Source organism: Condylostylus longicornis, unplaced genomic scaffold (assembly GCF_029603195.1).
Source record: "Condylostylus longicornis isolate FDR11 unplaced genomic scaffold, ASM2960319v2 ptg000004l, whole genome shotgun sequence".
Classification (NCBI taxonomy): domain Eukaryota; kingdom Metazoa; phylum Arthropoda; class Insecta; order Diptera; family Dolichopodidae; genus Condylostylus; species Condylostylus longicornis.
The window spans coordinates 169,575-189,612 of NW_026577973.1; the positions used below are offsets into that span (position 1 = coordinate 169,575).

A 20,038-nucleotide genomic window follows, 5' to 3' on the forward strand; every position below is an offset into this window, starting at 1 on the left:
TATAAAAATAAATTTTCTTTTTATTTGAACCATGACAATACAGTTAACCTTGAATTTTTTAAATGACCTTGACAAAACTTATTATAATAAAAATATATAGGTACATATGTATGTACTTCTCTCAGATTAGTATGTATGTACATTTATTGGAAGCACTACAATTTAATTTAAAAAAATTCTTAAAGAAGGGAAAATTGAATTTCATTATGTTATGGGAAAATGGCTGTTAAAATTTTAAAAATAAAAATGAAAAGTGAAAAAAACAACAAAAAATTTTTTTTCCTTTATACCTATTCTTAAACTAAATTTATAAATTTTATAGAAAGTTTTTCCAATATGGAGCCATATAACTTGTAATGAAAATATTTGAAGAATTCGAATTTTTCTCAAGAATATTACAAAATCTATATAAAATTTTATTTTGTCCCTTCTAAAACTTTAACTTTTAGATTATAAAATAAAAAACTGGGCACTTTAAGAAAATTTCAATTTCATTACTACTATAAACACTTTTTTTTGTAATCTGAATAAAGCAATTTCATATCATAAAATGGCAATGGAAAGATTAATGAAGCGAATAAATTCAACTGATTTTCATTTCAATTTTTATTACATTATATTATAGAAGTACCGATGGTGTGTGGTAAAACCTGAAATCATAAAATTAATTGGATTTAAAACCTAAAATAACTAGAAATTATGTGATAGGGAGAAGATTTTTTTACATTATAGAATTTTGCCGATAGGATAAAGAAAAAATAATTTAGAAACTTTAATTACACTTTAAATATTGAACTCAAGAATTTTAATTCATTCAGGATTTGAAACAAGTACATATAATAATTAAAAACAATGTTAAAGCACTTGAATATGTGAGTTGAATTGCCTTAATATTTTATAATTATAACACTTAAAACTTTACATTTCAGAGTTAATTTAGAAATTCAAATCGAAATTCTTGAAATATAATTGTTCCTGCAAATAGAAAAGGTTATTAAAGGTACATATCTGGTTGGAAAATAAGTTTACAATGCCAAAATTAGTCGTTTTCTTAATTTCTAAACAAACGCATTTAATTATTTTGGTTCCAATAATTTTTATTCGAATACCATGAAAATAAGCTGAGCGGTTTTGTTCATACATTCAAAAAGACTCTTTCAAAAAGAATATTTAGCTGTTACAATTAAAGTTCCGTAACAACCGGAAGGTTTGGTTCCTTAGTACAACTTACTGTTTAAAGAAATTTTATTATAAATATGTTCTGCACAATTTTCATTTATTTTATTTTTAGTGTATAATATCCATTTCATGGAAAATGTCCTTATTCTCTCAAAACACTTTTCAAATAAAAAATTAAACTATTATTACAGTATTGATTAGATTTTACTTCCAGTATGAAATTTTTAAAATATAATTTTTAAATATTACTTCTTATAATAGTGATCGTCTTATAAAAATTGCATATATATTTGTAGTACCATTCATCCTAAACGAGTGGGAGTTACAAAAAAAAAAAAAACCAAAAATCGATCCCTTAGCAATCAACATTAAAATAAAAAACTAAATATAACGACATACAAAATGTTTTTAACACAAATTACAAGAATTTTTAAAATTTAAAAAAATAAAATAAAAAAAATGGAATTTTCTTATTGTTATTCCCTCAAATGTTTCTATTTTCTTCTATAATATTAATATATAGGTATGTATATAAAATGTGTTATATAACAGCAGGTATAGTTATTTTATGACACATTTTCTATGACACACCTACAGAATTTTGTATACTTCAATACTCAAATGCAACATAACACCTATATATACTTATATATACATAGTATGTACAATATTGCAGACAATTTAGGATAAGAACGTGTTTACTTAAATTAAAACAGTAAATGAAAACAAAAAGAATATAATAAGAAATAATTTAAATGGAAAACACTTGAACATAGTCAAGTTGAATCACAATAATATCGAGAGAAAAATAGAGAGGGAGAGACTATAAGATACATGTGTAACAATATAAAGTAACACGTAAATAACAAAAAATAAAAATAGTAAAAAATAACAACAATGCTAAAACAAAAATATAACACAAATCTTGAAATTTATTATAAACCGCCGCAATCTTTTTTATTACCACGTTCATATGAACTTATATCAAGATATATATGCATATATTATATATATAACATTATATTTGTTATGTAAAATTTTTATACTACAAGATGCCTATATCACATAAAACTGAATGACACTTTAGAAAATGTTACCGTGACACAATATACACAAATAACTGTGAATAAGATGTCTAAGAGCGAAAAGGGTTTACATGTCTAATTTGAATAACGATACCACTTTAATGGTAAATGATGATCTACAAATAAGAGGTAACCAATCGGGTTCTTTCATTTACAAAATTGTCTGCTTTATTAATGCATTACGAGAGTTATAGTTTATAAAACCAAAATTGTCGAAAAACTGTTATATTAAGATTGCTTTTGCAGCGCTGATTAATAATGCAATTATATTTTTGAAAAACAGGGTATTGCAACGATCGTATAGTATTATATAAAATATTTAAAAAAAATAATAATTAAAATTAAAGGATAATTAGAAAAAATATAAGAAGTTTTGTCATATCCAATAAAATGCTGTAAACACCTTGTATAAATACGGAAAATAGTACGATAAGGTACAATAGGGATAAATTTATACATATGAGGACAATTTTTTATTTTTAACAGAATCCTTATTAAGTCCTCAATGGATTTTAAATTGTTCTGACGCTTCTTTTTCTGTTTGTTTCGTACAATTGTATACTTTTGTTATTTTATTTTATATAATGCTTTCGTTGCTAACTTGTTTATGGTTGTGTTTTTTTCCGATTATTTCTCTTTCTATTCATTTTTGGTACGAATCCCCTTTAGATTGCCGAATAGAAAACTTATATATATTTGTACATGTATATTGTAAGAGTATATCGTATGCTTATGCCAAGATATATTGTAAGTATGAAAAGTTGTTTCTGAAAGATGTGCTGATCAAGCTTAAATAAACATATGTTTAAGTGCTTCCGAATTCGAAGGTTTACATATTGTACTTTATACATATAACGGTAATATTTCGTCGCAATTTGATTTCTTTTTGTAGATTTAGGTTTCTAACATAGTCTACAAAATCAAAAAGAGAAGAGAAAGGGAAGTAAAAACAATTTCAATAAAGTTGGGTCAAACCAATGGTTTGTATTGTAGCACTTTTCCCTTCAACAAGTGAAAATTCTGCTTTTAAATACAGTCTATGTATACCTATGAAACTATTAAAATTATTTTCATTCATATTCAAAACTATTTCTAGAATTGCATATATTTAGGATGACGCATATATGCAGTCTTTGAAATAAAGCAAAAATTAATATAAAAAGGGGTTAACATAATGCTCGATTTTAAGGGTTAATTGCGTGAGTTAAGAAAAATAATTATATTTTTTAATTTCATGGAATTTACCGTTAGCTTTTTGCGTTTATAAATATTTGGAAAAGCTTCCGGTTTCGGAAATATAAGGTGTCAAAAATTCAAATTTTACGAATTTCAAGAGGTGATAACTTGAGATGGAAAAAAATTTTCTTCTAACGAAATGAACTATTTGTTAATGTCTAAAAGCTCCTAAAATTTCAAGCTTCTACAGGCTGGGGTCTAGAAGAAAAATGACATCAAAAATTTGGAAAAAAAGGACTTTAGATAACGGTAAATTTGAACGGCCATTTTGTTTTTCTAAAGTTTATCTATAGTATATTGCGCTAGGGGAAGCAAGCCACTGCCTTTCTGCGTTTGCAAAATTTCAAAAATGCTTATGGTTTCATTGCAACAAATATTTAAAGAGGCCATTTTTAGGGTTTTGGGGGGGTATAACTTCTAGAGGGGGGGGACATAGGTAAAAATTTTGTTCTACGGAGATAAGTTTCTAGTGAAGATCTATGTACGTATGAAATTTCAACTTTCTATCTTAAAGGGTGTAGAAGTTTTGTAAACAAAAAAAGTGTCCACGGACGGACGGACGGACAGAGTGAAACTAATAAGCACTTTTTTCAAAAATTTTTTTGGAAAAGTGCTAAAAAGGAAAAAAATTAAAACGAAGAAAAGTTGGAAAAGGCAAATAAAAATAAAAGAAAATTCATTTTCTAGACGATTTGTTTAAGAAATTTTATTGTTTTAACATCCTATGATATTAGAATTTTATACACATACATACAAAACCAAAAATCATTCAAATTTTATAAATTTAAATTTTAATTGTCAAACTAAGACAGAAATTTTTAAAGCACGTGTACGTAGCTAATTGGAAAAGGTTTACTTAAAAATTTTATTAAAATTTAAAAAGTCAAAGCGTTTTAAATCGTTTTTACTTTAAAGGTCTTTTTTTTGGAATTTCCGTAGGAAAAAAAATTAAATAAAGAGTTTCATGCTGTATCTCATTATTTCGCTTACAAAACGACAGAGTCAGTAAGTATTCATACACTCATATAATAAAATTTTTAATGGCAAGGCAATTATTTGCAAGATTGAAAAATATAAAGACCTTAATTAAAAATGAAACTTTTGGTGGAATAAATGAGACCTCTTATTTCAGAATTAACATTGATTCGAAGCGAAAAATAAACAAGTAAAATACGGAATGACTACCTAGGTAAATTTGTTTTTAGTTTCACAAAAGTATGATTCCAGCCTAAGCGAAGTCAGGCCTTCACAGATTCAAGCCTAGGTTTAATACAAGTTTCTCATAATTTTAATGTTAACTTCATTGTGTGTAATAATTGATCATATTCAGAAGGGAAGCAATGAACCAGAATGGTCAATGACTCCTTTAAAAAATAATGCGAAATTTAAAATAGTACAAAAAGTTTTCAAAAGACACATTGCGTGTAAAATATTTAAAATAGAATAGAAAAGTCTACATTCTGGGAAGCCATACAATGATTTATATTTTTATGAAGGTTAAAAGGTTAAAATTTTCTTTAGTATGTATGATCATATATGAATATGATAGTTTACGATTTGTATACTATTTTTGCAAGAAGGATGATCTTATTATTATTCAAAATTTTTTGTTGTTTCTATAAAACTAATAATGAACTTTTCTAATTATAGAAAATTTATTTGATATGGTAAATCAAATATATTTAACTATACATACACGTAAATACAATAAACACCATTAAAGATTTCATATAATGTCTATATAGAAAAGCTGAATAAATTTTAGTGTTAAAATATAGAACATAAAATTAGTTACTCTTTAATTAGCATTTTCTGTTTAAGAGCAAAAAAAATAAACGAGTGAATAAATTAATGCTCAACAAAATAACATTCGTTTTTGCTCTTTTTTCTCTTTTTGTATATACTCTCAACTTTTAATGTAATCCAAAATAACTTATAATTAATAAAACGATACAATAGAAGAATGATGTGCTCATGCTATGACAAAAGTGCAAAAGTTTTAATTTAGTATAAAAGTTTTAGTTAGTAAACTTTCGAAATAAAGTAAAAAATGTTAAAAAAAAAAATTTGATTATTTTGAATAATAAATTGTTCTAATTAAGATTATATTGTGTGTATAAATTTGTTTGTCGTGTGATGCTTTAAAAACCCAATGCCTTTAGAAAATGGAAAAAAAAAATTCTTAATTATTAATCTAATTTTAATTCAACTTTTAAACAATATTTAATAACTATTTTGGCTATAGAGTTTTAAGAATTTATTGTTTATAAATTTTTAAAAAAGTTTTCAAAATTTGAACAGAGGTTTCTCAAATAAGTCAAAAGGAAAGTTTATATTTAATAAAAAGAAAGCTTTGCTCAGTTTGTTGTTACTTTTATCTATACAACTTTTTAACTAAATCTGCCCCTTTAAGCACATTATGCATTTTTTTGTGATTATAATTAAAAGTGAAAAAAACGGAAACCTATTAAAATTTGCAGTTATTCGCATAATCGAGGAATTCTTTGAAAAAAAGTTATGGCTTCTTAAATTCATAAACAAGTAAAAAGGAAATTTAAATAAAGTTGAGTCAAACCAATGGTTCGTATTGTAGCAGTTTTCCCTTCAACAAGTGAAAATACAGCTTTTAAATACAGTCTATGTATACCTACTACACTATTAAAATTATTTTCATTCATACATAAAACTATTTCTAGTATTGTATATACTTAGGATGAACGATTTATGCAGTCTTTGAAATAAAGCAAAAATTAATTTAAAGGGGGGTTAGCATAATGCTCCATTTTAAGGTTTAATTGTGTGAGTCAAGAAAAATAATTATATTTTTTAATGGCATTTAATTTACCGTTAGCTTTCTGCGTTTATAGAAATTTGAAAAAGCTTATTCTTTTCAGCTTCGAGGAGCGGTTTCGCACATCTAAGGTGCCAAATATTCAAATTTAACGAATTTCGAGGGGCGATAACTTGAAAGGGGGTAGAAGTTGAAAAAATTTTCTTCTGAGGAAATGAACTATTTGTTAGTGTCTAAAAGCTGCCAAAGTTTCAGATTTCCACAACCTAGACGACTTAAAAAATTTGGAAAAACGGATTTTAGGTAACGGTGAATTTTAAAATTTTATCAATTATTTGCTATTTTGTTTTTTTAAAGTTGAACTACAATATGCCGTAGATCTATGTACATATTAAATTATAGAATGTTAATAATTTCGATTCAAGAATTTAGCAACCTTAACCATAAACTTTGCTTAATAAACTTAAATTCGCATTTAAATTCCTTTCAACATCTAATAGACAATATTGAAATTCTTTAATATTCGACTTGATATTCCAAGAGAACTTCAATTATTTTGCGGTTCTTAATTGTTAAATTCTTCCATGTACTTATTCTATTGGCATAAAGGACATTTTCATATTATTTTTTTCATTGTAATTTTTAATTTTAGAAAAGTAATTTTATTTTTCATTATACAGTTAAATAGTATTCAAACGGGAATTAAGGTTAACCTATAAATACGTAAAAAAAAAATTTTTAATGGAAAAGAAAAACTGGTCGCTGTCTTTTACTTTTTTACGCTTACCAAATATTTTTAATTAAAAAGGTCGTGAATAAACTTTCTCACTTTTGAACTTCATCTTTATGTGTGTGTGTGTGTCAATTTTTTACCTTTATTTTGGTGGTAACCTAAGGAAATTCATTAAAAATTTAAGACAAGGGTAATATAAAAAATGTCTCAAAGTCAATTATTGTGGTGAAATATTTTTTCCTAAAAATTTCCCTAATATACCTACTTGAATATTCACTTAAATGAAAAATAACAACTTAAAAGAAAAAACCGCAATCAAAATTAGTTTAAAATTGCTACACCTTTTGTTGAACCAAAGAAAGAAACTTTTTTGAAAATTGAATTAATTAAAAAAAATCTTTTTTGTTTTTATAAAATTTTGTATGCAAGACGGTATTTATTTTTCAAAAACAAAATCTGGGGCATAAAAAAGTTACGAAAATAAATTAACATTTTATAAATAGTGAATATTGTCGGGACATCGTCGGTTAATGGCAGTTTGTCAGAAATAGTTGTGTAGCTATTGAAAACCGCGTCCTTAGATAGGTATGTAGCCATTATATAATTTGAGAAATGGTAACTTTAATATGAATGTAGGTAAAATTTCATTCCTTTTGTTTTTTTTCGATTCGAATAATAAATTATTTTTAGAGACTCGTGATTTTTGAAGTGATTTTAATAATCAAATGTGATATAGATTCTTCAAAGATATTTCTCGTAACCCACATTTGATAAATATTATTATTTTAAAGGAAAATTTGAGATTATCTGCGGAAATATGAAATAATATCCTGTTCCGGTAAAGTGCCCTGTAAAATTATGAGTATAATTTAGGAGTACGAAGGAAAAAGCGACATAGGTATCTTATTGAATATATTGAATTTTAAATTAAACAGGTATTTTGTATTAAGAATTTCTTATTTTCCAAGTAAATTAAGGTATTCTTACAAACAGACATAAAATTATAATAAATTCAATTGCTCAACAATGAATTTTATACTTTATTCTCAATGATTTACAATAAATTTTCAAATTTATAAAATTAATCAATTTATTTATACCACAATATTTTAGACTTTTAAGAAATTTTAGCCCGTAATAATCATAGTCACGCAGAAAAATTTTTATATCACGACTTATTTTATAAATATCACTTGGTATTTCATAAATTTTTATTATCACAAATACCATAATTTTGTTAATTTTTCCCAAAAATTAATGAGTATCAAAATTATGACAACAAAATTCGTGACAATTTTACAAAAAAGAGTTGAAAATTTTTCAAAATTTAATTTAAAATGACTGAAAACCAGAATTCATTCACCTATGGAAAATCATTCAACTATATAATGTATATACACTTATATTAATTCAACTATTATAGTTTCACTTTAAAAATTATAAACTCCATTTTCAAGTTATGGCAACGAAAATTCTAATTTTCTTCTTATTTTTCTCCTCACATTCTCCTGATCTTTGTAATTTTAATATTAACAATTCAACATAGACGTCTAGTCTCGCCCATTATAATAAACCTAAATTTTATATATTTTTCTATCCCATTCTCTATTGTATTCTAAATTAGAAAATTTTCAAAAAATAAAACAAAAAGAAAAAAAAACGGACAAAAGAATATCGAAGGCAGAAAAAAAAAACAAAAACACAAAAATGTAGAATATTCTTAATCCTTAAATTCACAGTATCCGAACAGGTAAATTTTTCTTAAATAATTTCTTTTTTTTTTATTATTTTTGTTCTTTAATGAATGTAAAGTTTTGATTGAATTTTTAATAAGATTTCTACAAGATATAATGATAATAATGGTAATAAGAAAAAAGGATATTATAGGAAGGAAATTATATTTCAGTCATCATTATTAAATTCCTGGTGCAAAAGAAAAATCAGTTATCAAACATAAAAGGAATAAGATTAGAAAATTTGAAAATAAATTCGAAACTGCTATTGCTTGTAAACCTTTATATACCTTATTATATTAAAAAACAAATATGTATGTAAGAATATTTTTTGAAATATTTGTAAAACAAACATAAAAAATGTTTAAGTACATACACTTAGCATGGGATAAATTGATGAAATAATTCTAACCTATTTGAAAATACAAGCATAGAAAAAGGGAGAAGTAGTTTGCATTTAATCTTACCGGGAACCTTCGAAAATAAAATCTGTTAGAAATCTAGGATATAATTTTTCATACAACGCGTTTCGTGGCTTTTTGAAATCTATAGGTTAATAAATTTTATATAAGTTTTTGGCATCTAACCACGATGTAATGTAAGCAGTGAATATCTCACAGGCTACTCCAATGGAATGAACTTCCACCATTCGCCTATTGAAAGTAAAAAAAAAAATGAGTTTGCTATTTGGCAGTGGTCAAAATCAATTTTTGAATCTTTTATGTTTTGAATGGGAAATATTGCGTTGTTTTGAACTAAAAAAGGATATAAGTATATTATAAGTCCAATTTTAATAGTGTATAAACACAGAAACGAACTCTCGTTTTTCGAATTTCATATAATATTATTATCTCTCAAATTTCTTAAATACTTACAGAATTAATTTTTGAATGTAACCTAATCGGACGCAACTAATTTTTTAGTTTTAATCCTTTTGAGAGCAACCATTATTAATGGAAGTGAACCACTTGAAATGGTACCACGTCAAGCTCGTTTATTTTTTATTTTTTCTAAGATATTTTTGGAAAAGAAGGAAAAGTTTATATCATAATCTTTGATAGTGTTCATATTTCATCTCTTTAATATACTTTCCTAGTAGCCATCTTCTTAGCAATATTAAAAGGCAAAATTTTAGTTCAGTGTGCATGTGTAACTTATTACTTGCAGCTGAATACAATACAATAAGTTCAGCAATGTACTCTGTACCTCACTAAAACACTTTGCATTTATACATCTGCTTTCCAAATGGTATAAAAATTGCATTTATGGAAAAATGATTTTTCAATATACACTTTTCCAAACAGAATACAGGATCTCTTTAATATATCAGGATTATTAAGATATTTTCAATTTAAGCGAAATTCTTCACTTAAAATAACAATTAAGTATTCCAATTCCAACTCTATATAACACTCTACGTTTTTTTCAAGGGAATATTTAAAATATATTTTTTGTGCTCCTACTTTACATAATTTATACAAAAACCATCAAGCAAAAAAATTGATATTTAAATTTATGAAAGCAAAAAACCATTTTTATTTTTTCATTATTTAAAATGTATGAATCTTTGATAGAAGCTTTCTTTCGTAGGTATTCTAATCTATTAGTAAAAAAACACAAAAACAAATCTTTTTTGCAACTTATTCATTATTATTCTTATATCTATGTTAAATTAAAGGTGTAAAACAGGAATAAAAACGGAAGACCAACAACAAAAACAAGAAAAACAATGAAAAAAAAACGAAAATGGTTTTCTTTTGTATTTTCGCATTATTACTCAAATCAGGATTTTCTATAATCTTCTTATATTATTTGCTCAAATATAAATATATATTATGTACTGTAGACAATTCTTATTTTTCCTATATATATTATACAAAAAGTGTTCAAGATAAAGAATCTCTAAATTAAATTTCTACTATACCTGAAAGTAAAGTACGTACTGTACTACTGTATGAACGTTGTTTATAGAGATCAAACAGATTTCACATTCCAATAATGGTACATGTTGAAGAGGAGCTAATAATTTCCTAATTAGAAGATTTGGTGCCAAAAGAAAAAAACGAGAAAACTGAATAAATCGGAAATTCCAGGAACTATTACAGCAGACTATTACATATTGTATGAAAAAATTCATACATACATACATATGTAATCGTCTACAAAATGTTATAGTGGCAAGATATTTTTAAATACTTCACTAACCGTGGAACATATAAATTATGTTTACGCTTATTATTGCAATAGCTTCTAAAGATGAAGTACATGAAAATTTTCTGAAATATGCATAACATTAAAAAATGTGTAGGAATGAATATGAACTTATATAATGAAAGTGTAACTTTTAATTTAGGAATTACATTTTTCTTCTTAAGTGAAATTAATTCAAGTCTTATAAACAAATTTTTGCATTACTTAATTACTGTTGAATTCAGTTTTATTTCATTGTTTTTGTGCCATGATATCGATTTAATATTGCATTACGTGAACTGTAAACTTAGATAGAAATGTTATTGAATTCGTTTTATTAATAAAGATTATAATAATATATTTGAATACCCTGTTCTTTTTAAATGAAAAATTAAGAGAGCGTTTTTGTGATTTAGCGAGGAAATAATGTAACTTCGAAATATCCTTCAAAAATGTAGCTGAAATATTGCTAAAATCAAAGTTAAAAATTAAAATTGTTAACGCAATTTGACATTTGAATAAATAAGTAAGTTTGCTTTGTTCTCTTAAAGTATAAAATTACGAAAATTAATAATTTCGTTTTGTTTTCATCATAATAATTCATCATAGATTCGCGTATTTTTAATCAGTAACTAATGTAAAATTGTTTCAATCGTCATAACCGTCATAATAACCTTAATAATTTTATAATTTATTTACAAAGCCCTTCTCAATTCTTCAAGTTAAATATTAAGCAGCTATTTTGAAATTTATTTTTAAATTGCAAAAAATTGCATATACTTAGGCGAAGAAGAAGCTTGATTTTTACTCAAATCAAATGAACAATAAAAATATTTTGAAAATTATTACTTTTCCTAGAAGGATTCAATTATTCTGTATTCTATTATATATTTTCCTACAAGGATTTAATTATTTTGTAGGGAAACATAATATTTTCTATTCTACATAATTTATTAAATTTATATTAAATTGTTAAATTGCTAAGATTTCCAATATTTCTACGAATAACTAAAAGAATAGCCTTGTTTTAGTCTACACTTACTTTGTAGACATTTTTAAGAATCAAAATAGTAAAGCAGACATCTGCTATACACAATAATACAGACATCTACACATATGTGAATATATGATTACTGATTATTTTATGAATATTTTGTTATTCATTTATAAATTAAATGTTAATGAATCATAAGGAGTAATAGTTTGTTATAGAAACTATGAAATTTCATATTGCTATATGATGAATAGAATATGAGACTTATAAAACTTTGATATGGTTTTCAAAAAAAAAAAACAAAAATTGTTAGCTGCATAAAGAAACTTTTTATTAATAAGTTTGTAGTTTCTAATTATACAAAAAAATTATATGAAAACACAAAACTACTTTGTCACATAAGGTCTTTACTTATTATATTTAATGATAGATGTATCAGGTTTCTATTATAATGTTTTGTTATTCTCATATGTATATAATATATTTACATTCTTAAAAAACATGTAAGTGTGTGTATTGCTGAGCTTATAAATACTATAAAAAATAAAACACTATAGGAGAAAGAAAATCTGTTTTTGTTGTTTAATGTCATATTTAATATTTGCAATTATACAGCTGTAAGCTGTAATCCTATTACAAAACTTATTTAACCACATTTTATGTCATCATAATCATTATCATTGTTGTCATTATTAACATCATTATAATCATTATCAATGACATCAAAATTTTTAGTTGTAATGTGTAAAAGTATTATTAGAAATTCTGATGAAAATTTTGAATTTTGTATAAGAAGAAAATATAGATGAAAAATTAATTTTGTTTTGTATTTTTCAATATTCATACATACATACCTACACGCCACTTGAAACTATTTTTTGTTTTTTTTATAATAATAAATTGTATGAGACAAAGAAATTTTCTGCGCTTCTATTGTTTTTAATTATTTTATGTAGTGGTTTTCCAGTTTGATGTATATACAAAAATTTGAAGTTGAACTGAGTAATTTTTAGTGTTTTGTCTAACTATTGAGTATTGACAAAATTTTGCTCAAATATAAGATACTAAGTCGAAAAAAGTGTCAAATTATCTGAAGTGGGTAATTGAAATGGAATTCTGAAATCATTAATAAAGTTTTTGTAGACGCGTTTCTACTAAAATCAAAAAAATATGCCAACAACTTATGGATTTAAAATAATTACTTAATTTTTAATTGTGTCCCGGCATTTTATAATTTTTAATACTATTTACGTTTATAAAATTGTGATCTCAATTTCATATTTAATTATAATTTTGTTTTTAATTAATCACAAATAAGATAATTTTACTGGTTCTTTGCCACAAATCGTTTTTTTTGCAAACAAAGTTTTCAAAGAAAAAACCAAAGCAAAAATTCCAGTGTTTGGTAGGTTTATTTGAAGATAATTATTAATGAAACCAGGTCAAATTTTATATGAGCTGCGTATTTTCTTGTTCTAAATTCATTTAACATTAGATTTTATATTTTTCTTTGAATTTCTTCATATTACAAATAGAAATTCCATTGAGATAATGTTGCAATATTCTATTTTATATTCATTTACTATAAAAGTTATTAAAATAATGAAATTTATATAATTGCTAAAAGAAGTTCAAGTGAACACCGTACAGCACTTTGTAACATATTTAATCACAATAATTATTAATAACAAAGAATAGTGTTCTTACATTGCTTCAGGATCAACTATAAAATTATAAAATACCAAAGAGCGAATAAGTAACATTAAAATAATTAAATATTCGTAAACACTTAATATTAATGATTCCAGTGAATTAGTTTTAAACGTTAAAAGCAACATTCTTTTGTTATTCTGTAAAAGCACAGATTCAAAAATTTAAAATTTTCACACAATTTGAAAAAAGTACAATATCAGTCAAATTCAATTATCTAGTTCCATTTTTATATTTTTCACGACTGTACATAGAAAAAAAAATTAAGGGTTGAACAAAGAAATATTATATATGTATTGCGAGAATATAGTGATGATAACACTATTAAATGATATTGATGTTTTTCATGGTAATGCTATGTTTTTTAAAAAGAAAACTAAACCATATAGTACGCTTTTGCATTCTTAATAAATCACAAAGAGCCTTAAAGAGCACATATACACAAACTTATTATATGATGACACGATTACAATTTACGTAAATGCACAATTCTGCATACATATATAAAATACTTAAAGGGAATCCAAAGTTATACGGTTTACCGACTATTAGAAATTAAAAGAAAAAAATAAATAAAAAAAAAATGTACAAAAATGATATACTGAAAAATTCAAGCCGCGACATACTTATGCATAATATGTATACGTACATATACGTATATATATACGTATATATACGTATATGTTCATACGTATATGAATATTTAAACTTTTTTTCCCCTTACTCTTTAATTTTTGTTTTGTTATTTGGTTTATAAAAAGTTTGGGTTTAATTTCTTTTTAATAAGAACAATAACTGTAGGCATCACTTTGCCTTAAATTTTCATTATACTAGATTAGTCATAGTAAAAAAATAACTACGTACGTACATGATGATGTGTTTATAGCATTTATGAGGTACATTTGTTTATGTGCATTTATATATGCTATTGTGCCATCAGGATATAAAAAGAGCTTCTAAAAAGTTTAAATTTTATAATTTTCCATTTCTCATATATAGTTTATATTAGAGTTAGGTTAATTTCTGCGCTCTTTCTTAATCGTTTAAAAAAAACATTGAATTTTTATTAATATTTTTTTTACAAGAAAAGAATGTTATTACATTTGGTATGGAAAAATTATTTTCCTGAATAACAAAGTTTATATAAGGTCTTAGGGGCTTGTCTTTGATCTAGATAATTTCATATCAAATTTTTTTTTACCCAAAATGATCATATATAAATTAATTTCACTTTTATATTTAAGATTTCCTCGAATATTAAAGAGTTTTTAGAGAGAATGCAAAAAGGATATTTAAAAAATCTTTGCCCTTAAGATTATTCTAATTTAGAACAAATTTTAAAAACTTTTTAAATTTTATAATCAAATGTTAGCTTTTCCAATTCCGTCCTAAAATTAAATATTTTTAGGGTATAAATTCTGTAAAAAAAATTTAAGATCTAGTTCAGTTATTTGTTTTATATGAATTATCCTTAAACAAGGAGTCTTTCGAAATTTATACCTTATCTTAAAAGGAAAATTAAATAGTAAATATTGAGCTAATCTAAAAGCTTAGGTAATGCACATGTTGTCGAACTTTTGCACATTTTTGAATTTTTAATAATAAACTTCTAGTAATTTAAATTGCCTGATTAGAAAAATCAATTTGGAATTATTCTCAAGAGCCATTGAACAATTTGATAAAAACCTAGCTGTCTGCATAACTATTTTATAATTTACTTAGTTTTGGTCTAGTTTCTTCTACATCTTATGATTTCTGAAAATACTTTGTGTGTATTGCTTATCAATTTTCATGTTTTTTCTACAAGTTTTATAATATGCTCCCTTATTTTCAAATGTGTGTATTTTAACCTTTTATTCTAAACATCCTAGACTTTATTGTTAGAAAATGTTGTTATTTAAGTATAGAATTTTCTATTAATTTTTTTTTTGGATTAAATTTTTAATATCTAACATAAAATTCTTTTCTTTGTCACAAAAATTTCAAAGGGAAAAACACGTCATAATGGTAAAGGGTTTTTTGTTTAAAATTCGTATGAACACGTGCGCTTTGTAAAAACTATAATAATAGCAGAAAAAGTTTGTTGACGACAGAAGTTTTAGGAAAAAATTTTATGGAGGTTTCAACATTTTACAAAAAAAAAGATGTCCTTGTTTTGCTTTTTTGAAATTATTAGAAAGCTCAAAACTAAAAAATGCGATACATTCAATATTTCTTTTTTAACTTGTAAACTAAATTTATAAAATAAAGGAAAAATAATAGGGTACCTCCATCTTGTGGGTATAAGATTAAATTCATTCATTTATTAGTTTTCCTCGCTATTGCTGAATTTTTTTTTTTTGGCATATTTCGTAATGTTGTTAGGACGTGTCAGTAATAAATTAAGTCCACATTATAACTGTAATTGACGGTATTGTTCATACAGTTGTGTGATGCAGTTGTGCATTTTTAATTTTAAAAACTCATTTTAATATTAAATTTGTAATCTTTACATTATGAACAAGGCATTATATGAAATTTTGAATATTTGTTACATATAGAATGAGTTTTATACTACTATTTACAAAATAAATTCTGCTTACCTTCTAGTGAACCGGTGTATATTCTTGATATATCATAATCGACAGGTCCCAATGTATTTTCGATTTCTACGTCTGGAGCAAAAACAGATAGCGGATTTTGATATAATACTAATCGGAACTCCCTGGAAAAATTTAAAAATTAAAAATATTTAATAAAAATATGATGAAAATATGATGCAAATAAAAGATTAAAATATAAAATGAAATTTGTAATGCTTTGCTCCCATTTACGGGTTTTTTTATTTAAGAAAATTATAAAGGAGATCACAATGAATATTATTACTAATAAAATTTCTTTATACAACTGCAGGACAACTGGATTGCGTAATTAAAAGAACGAGTCAAGGCAGAAAAATTAAAAATTTTTTCTCTTCGAATTGGACGGTATTATTGGCTTACCGCTTTCTAGGCGAACGCTCTACCAACTGAACTATAGAGATATGAAGAAATTACGAGGAAATTGTTCTTCACATTTTTAATTTTTGTGCCTTGACTCGCTGCTTTACTTGCTTCATCCATTTTATCTCGAATTATGTAAAGAAATTTTCATTAGTGTTATTCTTAACACAATCAGTGTTATTCAACGATATTATTGTAAAACAATCGGATGATTTAAAATATGAAAAGAGCATCAACTTCATTTCTCTCATAAAAGAAACGAAAATTGACCCACCCTAAATATTGAAAATTTTATGCTTTTCAACAAAAATGTTTTATTCAAGATTCTTTTACAATAACGAGAATAATAAGATTTTCATATTTTAATTTTTCCTTAAATATTTTTAGCTTTGTATTTTTTTGTTTTTGATTTTTTTTTTATAAATTTTGGGTCACTATATTATAAATTTTTTTTTCGTTTTTTTAATAGTTTTAATGGTCTTTTTATTCCAACTTAATACTTTAAGAATGAAATAGTTTTAATTTTGGATTTAAGAATAAAAACATTAAAAATAAAAGAATTTTTTGTGTTCAACATTGAAAATAATATCGAAGGATTCTTATTTTTTCGGATCATTTTGTAAAAATTTAGGTCAAAATATTTAAAAGAAAAAAATAACTATGTTATGTATATATGTATGTTATGTATATATGCAAATGTAGAAAGAAGAAAAAAGGAAACCTAAATACAAAAATTCTTCTTTAAATCTAAAAAAATGAATTATTTTTCATAGAAACGAAACTCAATTCTTAAGGGATCATTTAATATGTTTCATTCGACTTTTATGTACATGTATATGTATTAGAGGATGGTATTAAGGGATATTAAAGAAAAAAAAAGAAATACGAATACATTGAACTTTTCTTTGTTGTTTTCTTAGGTTTCGAGTTTTTAAAGCGAAAATAATTTTCTATGTATGTATATATTAAGTGTTAAACAAAACTAAAACTTTTCAATGCATTAAAGACAATATTTATTGTTTAGACATACAAAATAGCTTTTAATGCAAGTTTCCAATAGATATTTCTAATACTATTGCAACAATAGATAAATTTAAAATTAGCGTTAAAAAATATTTCTTTCATCTTGGGTTTTCATACAAGATGAGAGAAAAATTTTTCAAACAGTAAATAATTCAATGAAATTGCAAGTTACACACGCAGCTGTGTACGAAAATATAAATCACAATTATTTTGGTATCATGTAATTTTTTAATCAAAAAAGAACTAGGTTCATTTCGCCGACTCAAACTTATAATAGTTAGTGCTAAATAAACCCTAAAATTCAGATTAAATGAATTTATTATATTTATTTCAATTTATTTAACAATTATCAACCCGGGACTCTGACACTGGGATCAGGTAGACCCCAACAGAATTTAAAGTTAATGTAAATAATTCGAGAAGTTTATGTCATTTTTTTTTAATTTTTAGTCTGCGACAAATGTTGAGCGGCAAGAATCTTTTCATGAAAATACCTAAAAAATAGGCTCGAAATAGTTTTGGTGTCTGGGAGAGCCCAGTGTGTATAAAGTGTACAAGATTTGGATTTTTTAGTTTTTCTTTGTTGGAAACTTATAAAGGAAGATAAAAAATTTTGTTTTCGTTTTAGAAAAGACGATTAAAAAATTTCCTTCTTGTGCAAATTGTTCTTTTCAGCCATATTAAATTTTTACAGAGTACCTACTGGCTCTGATAAATTATGAATTAAATACGAGTAATAGCTTTAAATAACAAATAAGATTAATAATGCAGGCTGGGTTTAATTTTATTAAGGAATTAAAGGTGTGAGGAAAAAGAAAAATATAATTTGAATTCGCCAAATGAAGGCCTTTTTTAGTTTTTTTATTTTTTTCTTATTTGATTCAATTTAATGAATTCCGAACTAATAATTTTGTTTTTGTTAATAGTATTTATATAAAATGAATTGCTTATGTTTTCTAATATGTATTTGTGAAGATAAAAATGATTAAAATAAAAGAAACAACTCAAATTATCAGAAAATTATTTATTTTTCATAATATTTTCACGTTACTACATATTGGGTCTGGTAGAAATTGTGCCATAAAAATAAGAGTGAGTGGAGACGGTAAATATGTCATATGACAGCTAGAAAATAGGAACCTGATAATTTTTACTTATTTTTTTTTTAAAAGGATGACCATATATTATTAAACGCGTAAAAACAAAATTTTATACTCGAAAATTAAATATTTGGAATGAGAGCTTTTTACTAAAATTCATCTTAAATTATGGAATTAAATTAGAATAATAAGAAATGTATATAATAAAAAATTAAATGTATAATAGTATTTTCGGAATTTAAATTTTTAATTTTAAAATTTAATATTTAATTATTCCATAATTTTTAGGATTTTACATAATATTATGAATTATGAAAATGTATAACAAAATAAACGTGCATTGGTAGTTCGTTAAGCGATATGTAACCATGGCGTATAAAAATTGATTTTATTTACTAAGGTTTAATTTGTTCAAATGTGTGTATTATGTATATGTATTTTCCAACGTACTTATAAATTATTAAAAAAAATTCGGTGCATATAATTCTAATTGAATATAACAAGAATTTAAAAAAAATTTAATTAACTTTTAAATACAATAATATTGCATTATTGTGAAACAAAACTCCAAATTATTATTTTCTTATGGTTTATATTTTTATTATGGGCACCGTACATACACACATAATAATAATATAATAACTATAACTAATAAATATTTAATTTTTTTATTATTTTGCTACAAAATTTCACAATAACGTTGTGCATATCCTTTTTTTTTCATAATTATGTGAAAAAATTCGATATTTATAAAAACCATATAAGATTAAATTAGTAATTTATTTGTGAACCTGCCTGACTACACGTATATTGTATATGAATTTTTTTCAGAACATAATTTTATGTTGTTATACAAATTAACTCAAATTTATGCCCCAATTTATTTAACATAGAATATATTCAAACTTTAACAAAAATACCATAATATTAGAATATAATATGTATGAAATTTGTTTTATTACTGCTCTATAATTATGCAATATATTATTATTTTCATAATTCAGAAATAAAAAAATTACATATTTGCTCAAAACATTTATAATTCGAGTTCATATTATGCTAATTAGAAAACCTAAAAATTTCAAAATAAAATCAATTTTATGCAATTATTTATTTACATCTGAACGTGTAATTTCGTATTTACATCCCTATAGAAATACACGCATAATATTATATTTAATTCCTATTTTCCTATATACTTTCCTATACATATAAAAATAATATTAAAGTAAATTGTGCAACTGAAAATTATTTATTCATTTATTTTTGATTATATTATACAA

At 24.2% G+C, this 20,038-nt stretch overlaps 1 protein-coding gene across 1 annotated transcript in view; it reads right to left on the reverse strand.

Annotated features, from left to right (window-relative positions):
• LOC129612138 (putative uncharacterized protein DDB_G0282133) overlaps positions 1–20,038 on the reverse strand; it is a 228,961-nt gene that overhangs the window by 148,354 nt on the left and 60,569 nt on the right. Inside the window, exon 4 of the mRNA XM_055525656.1 lies at positions 16,234–16,355. Coding sequence (XP_055381631.1) covers positions 16,234–16,355 — 122 coding nt within the window. The remainder of the gene's footprint in view (positions 1–16,233; positions 16,356–20,038) is intronic.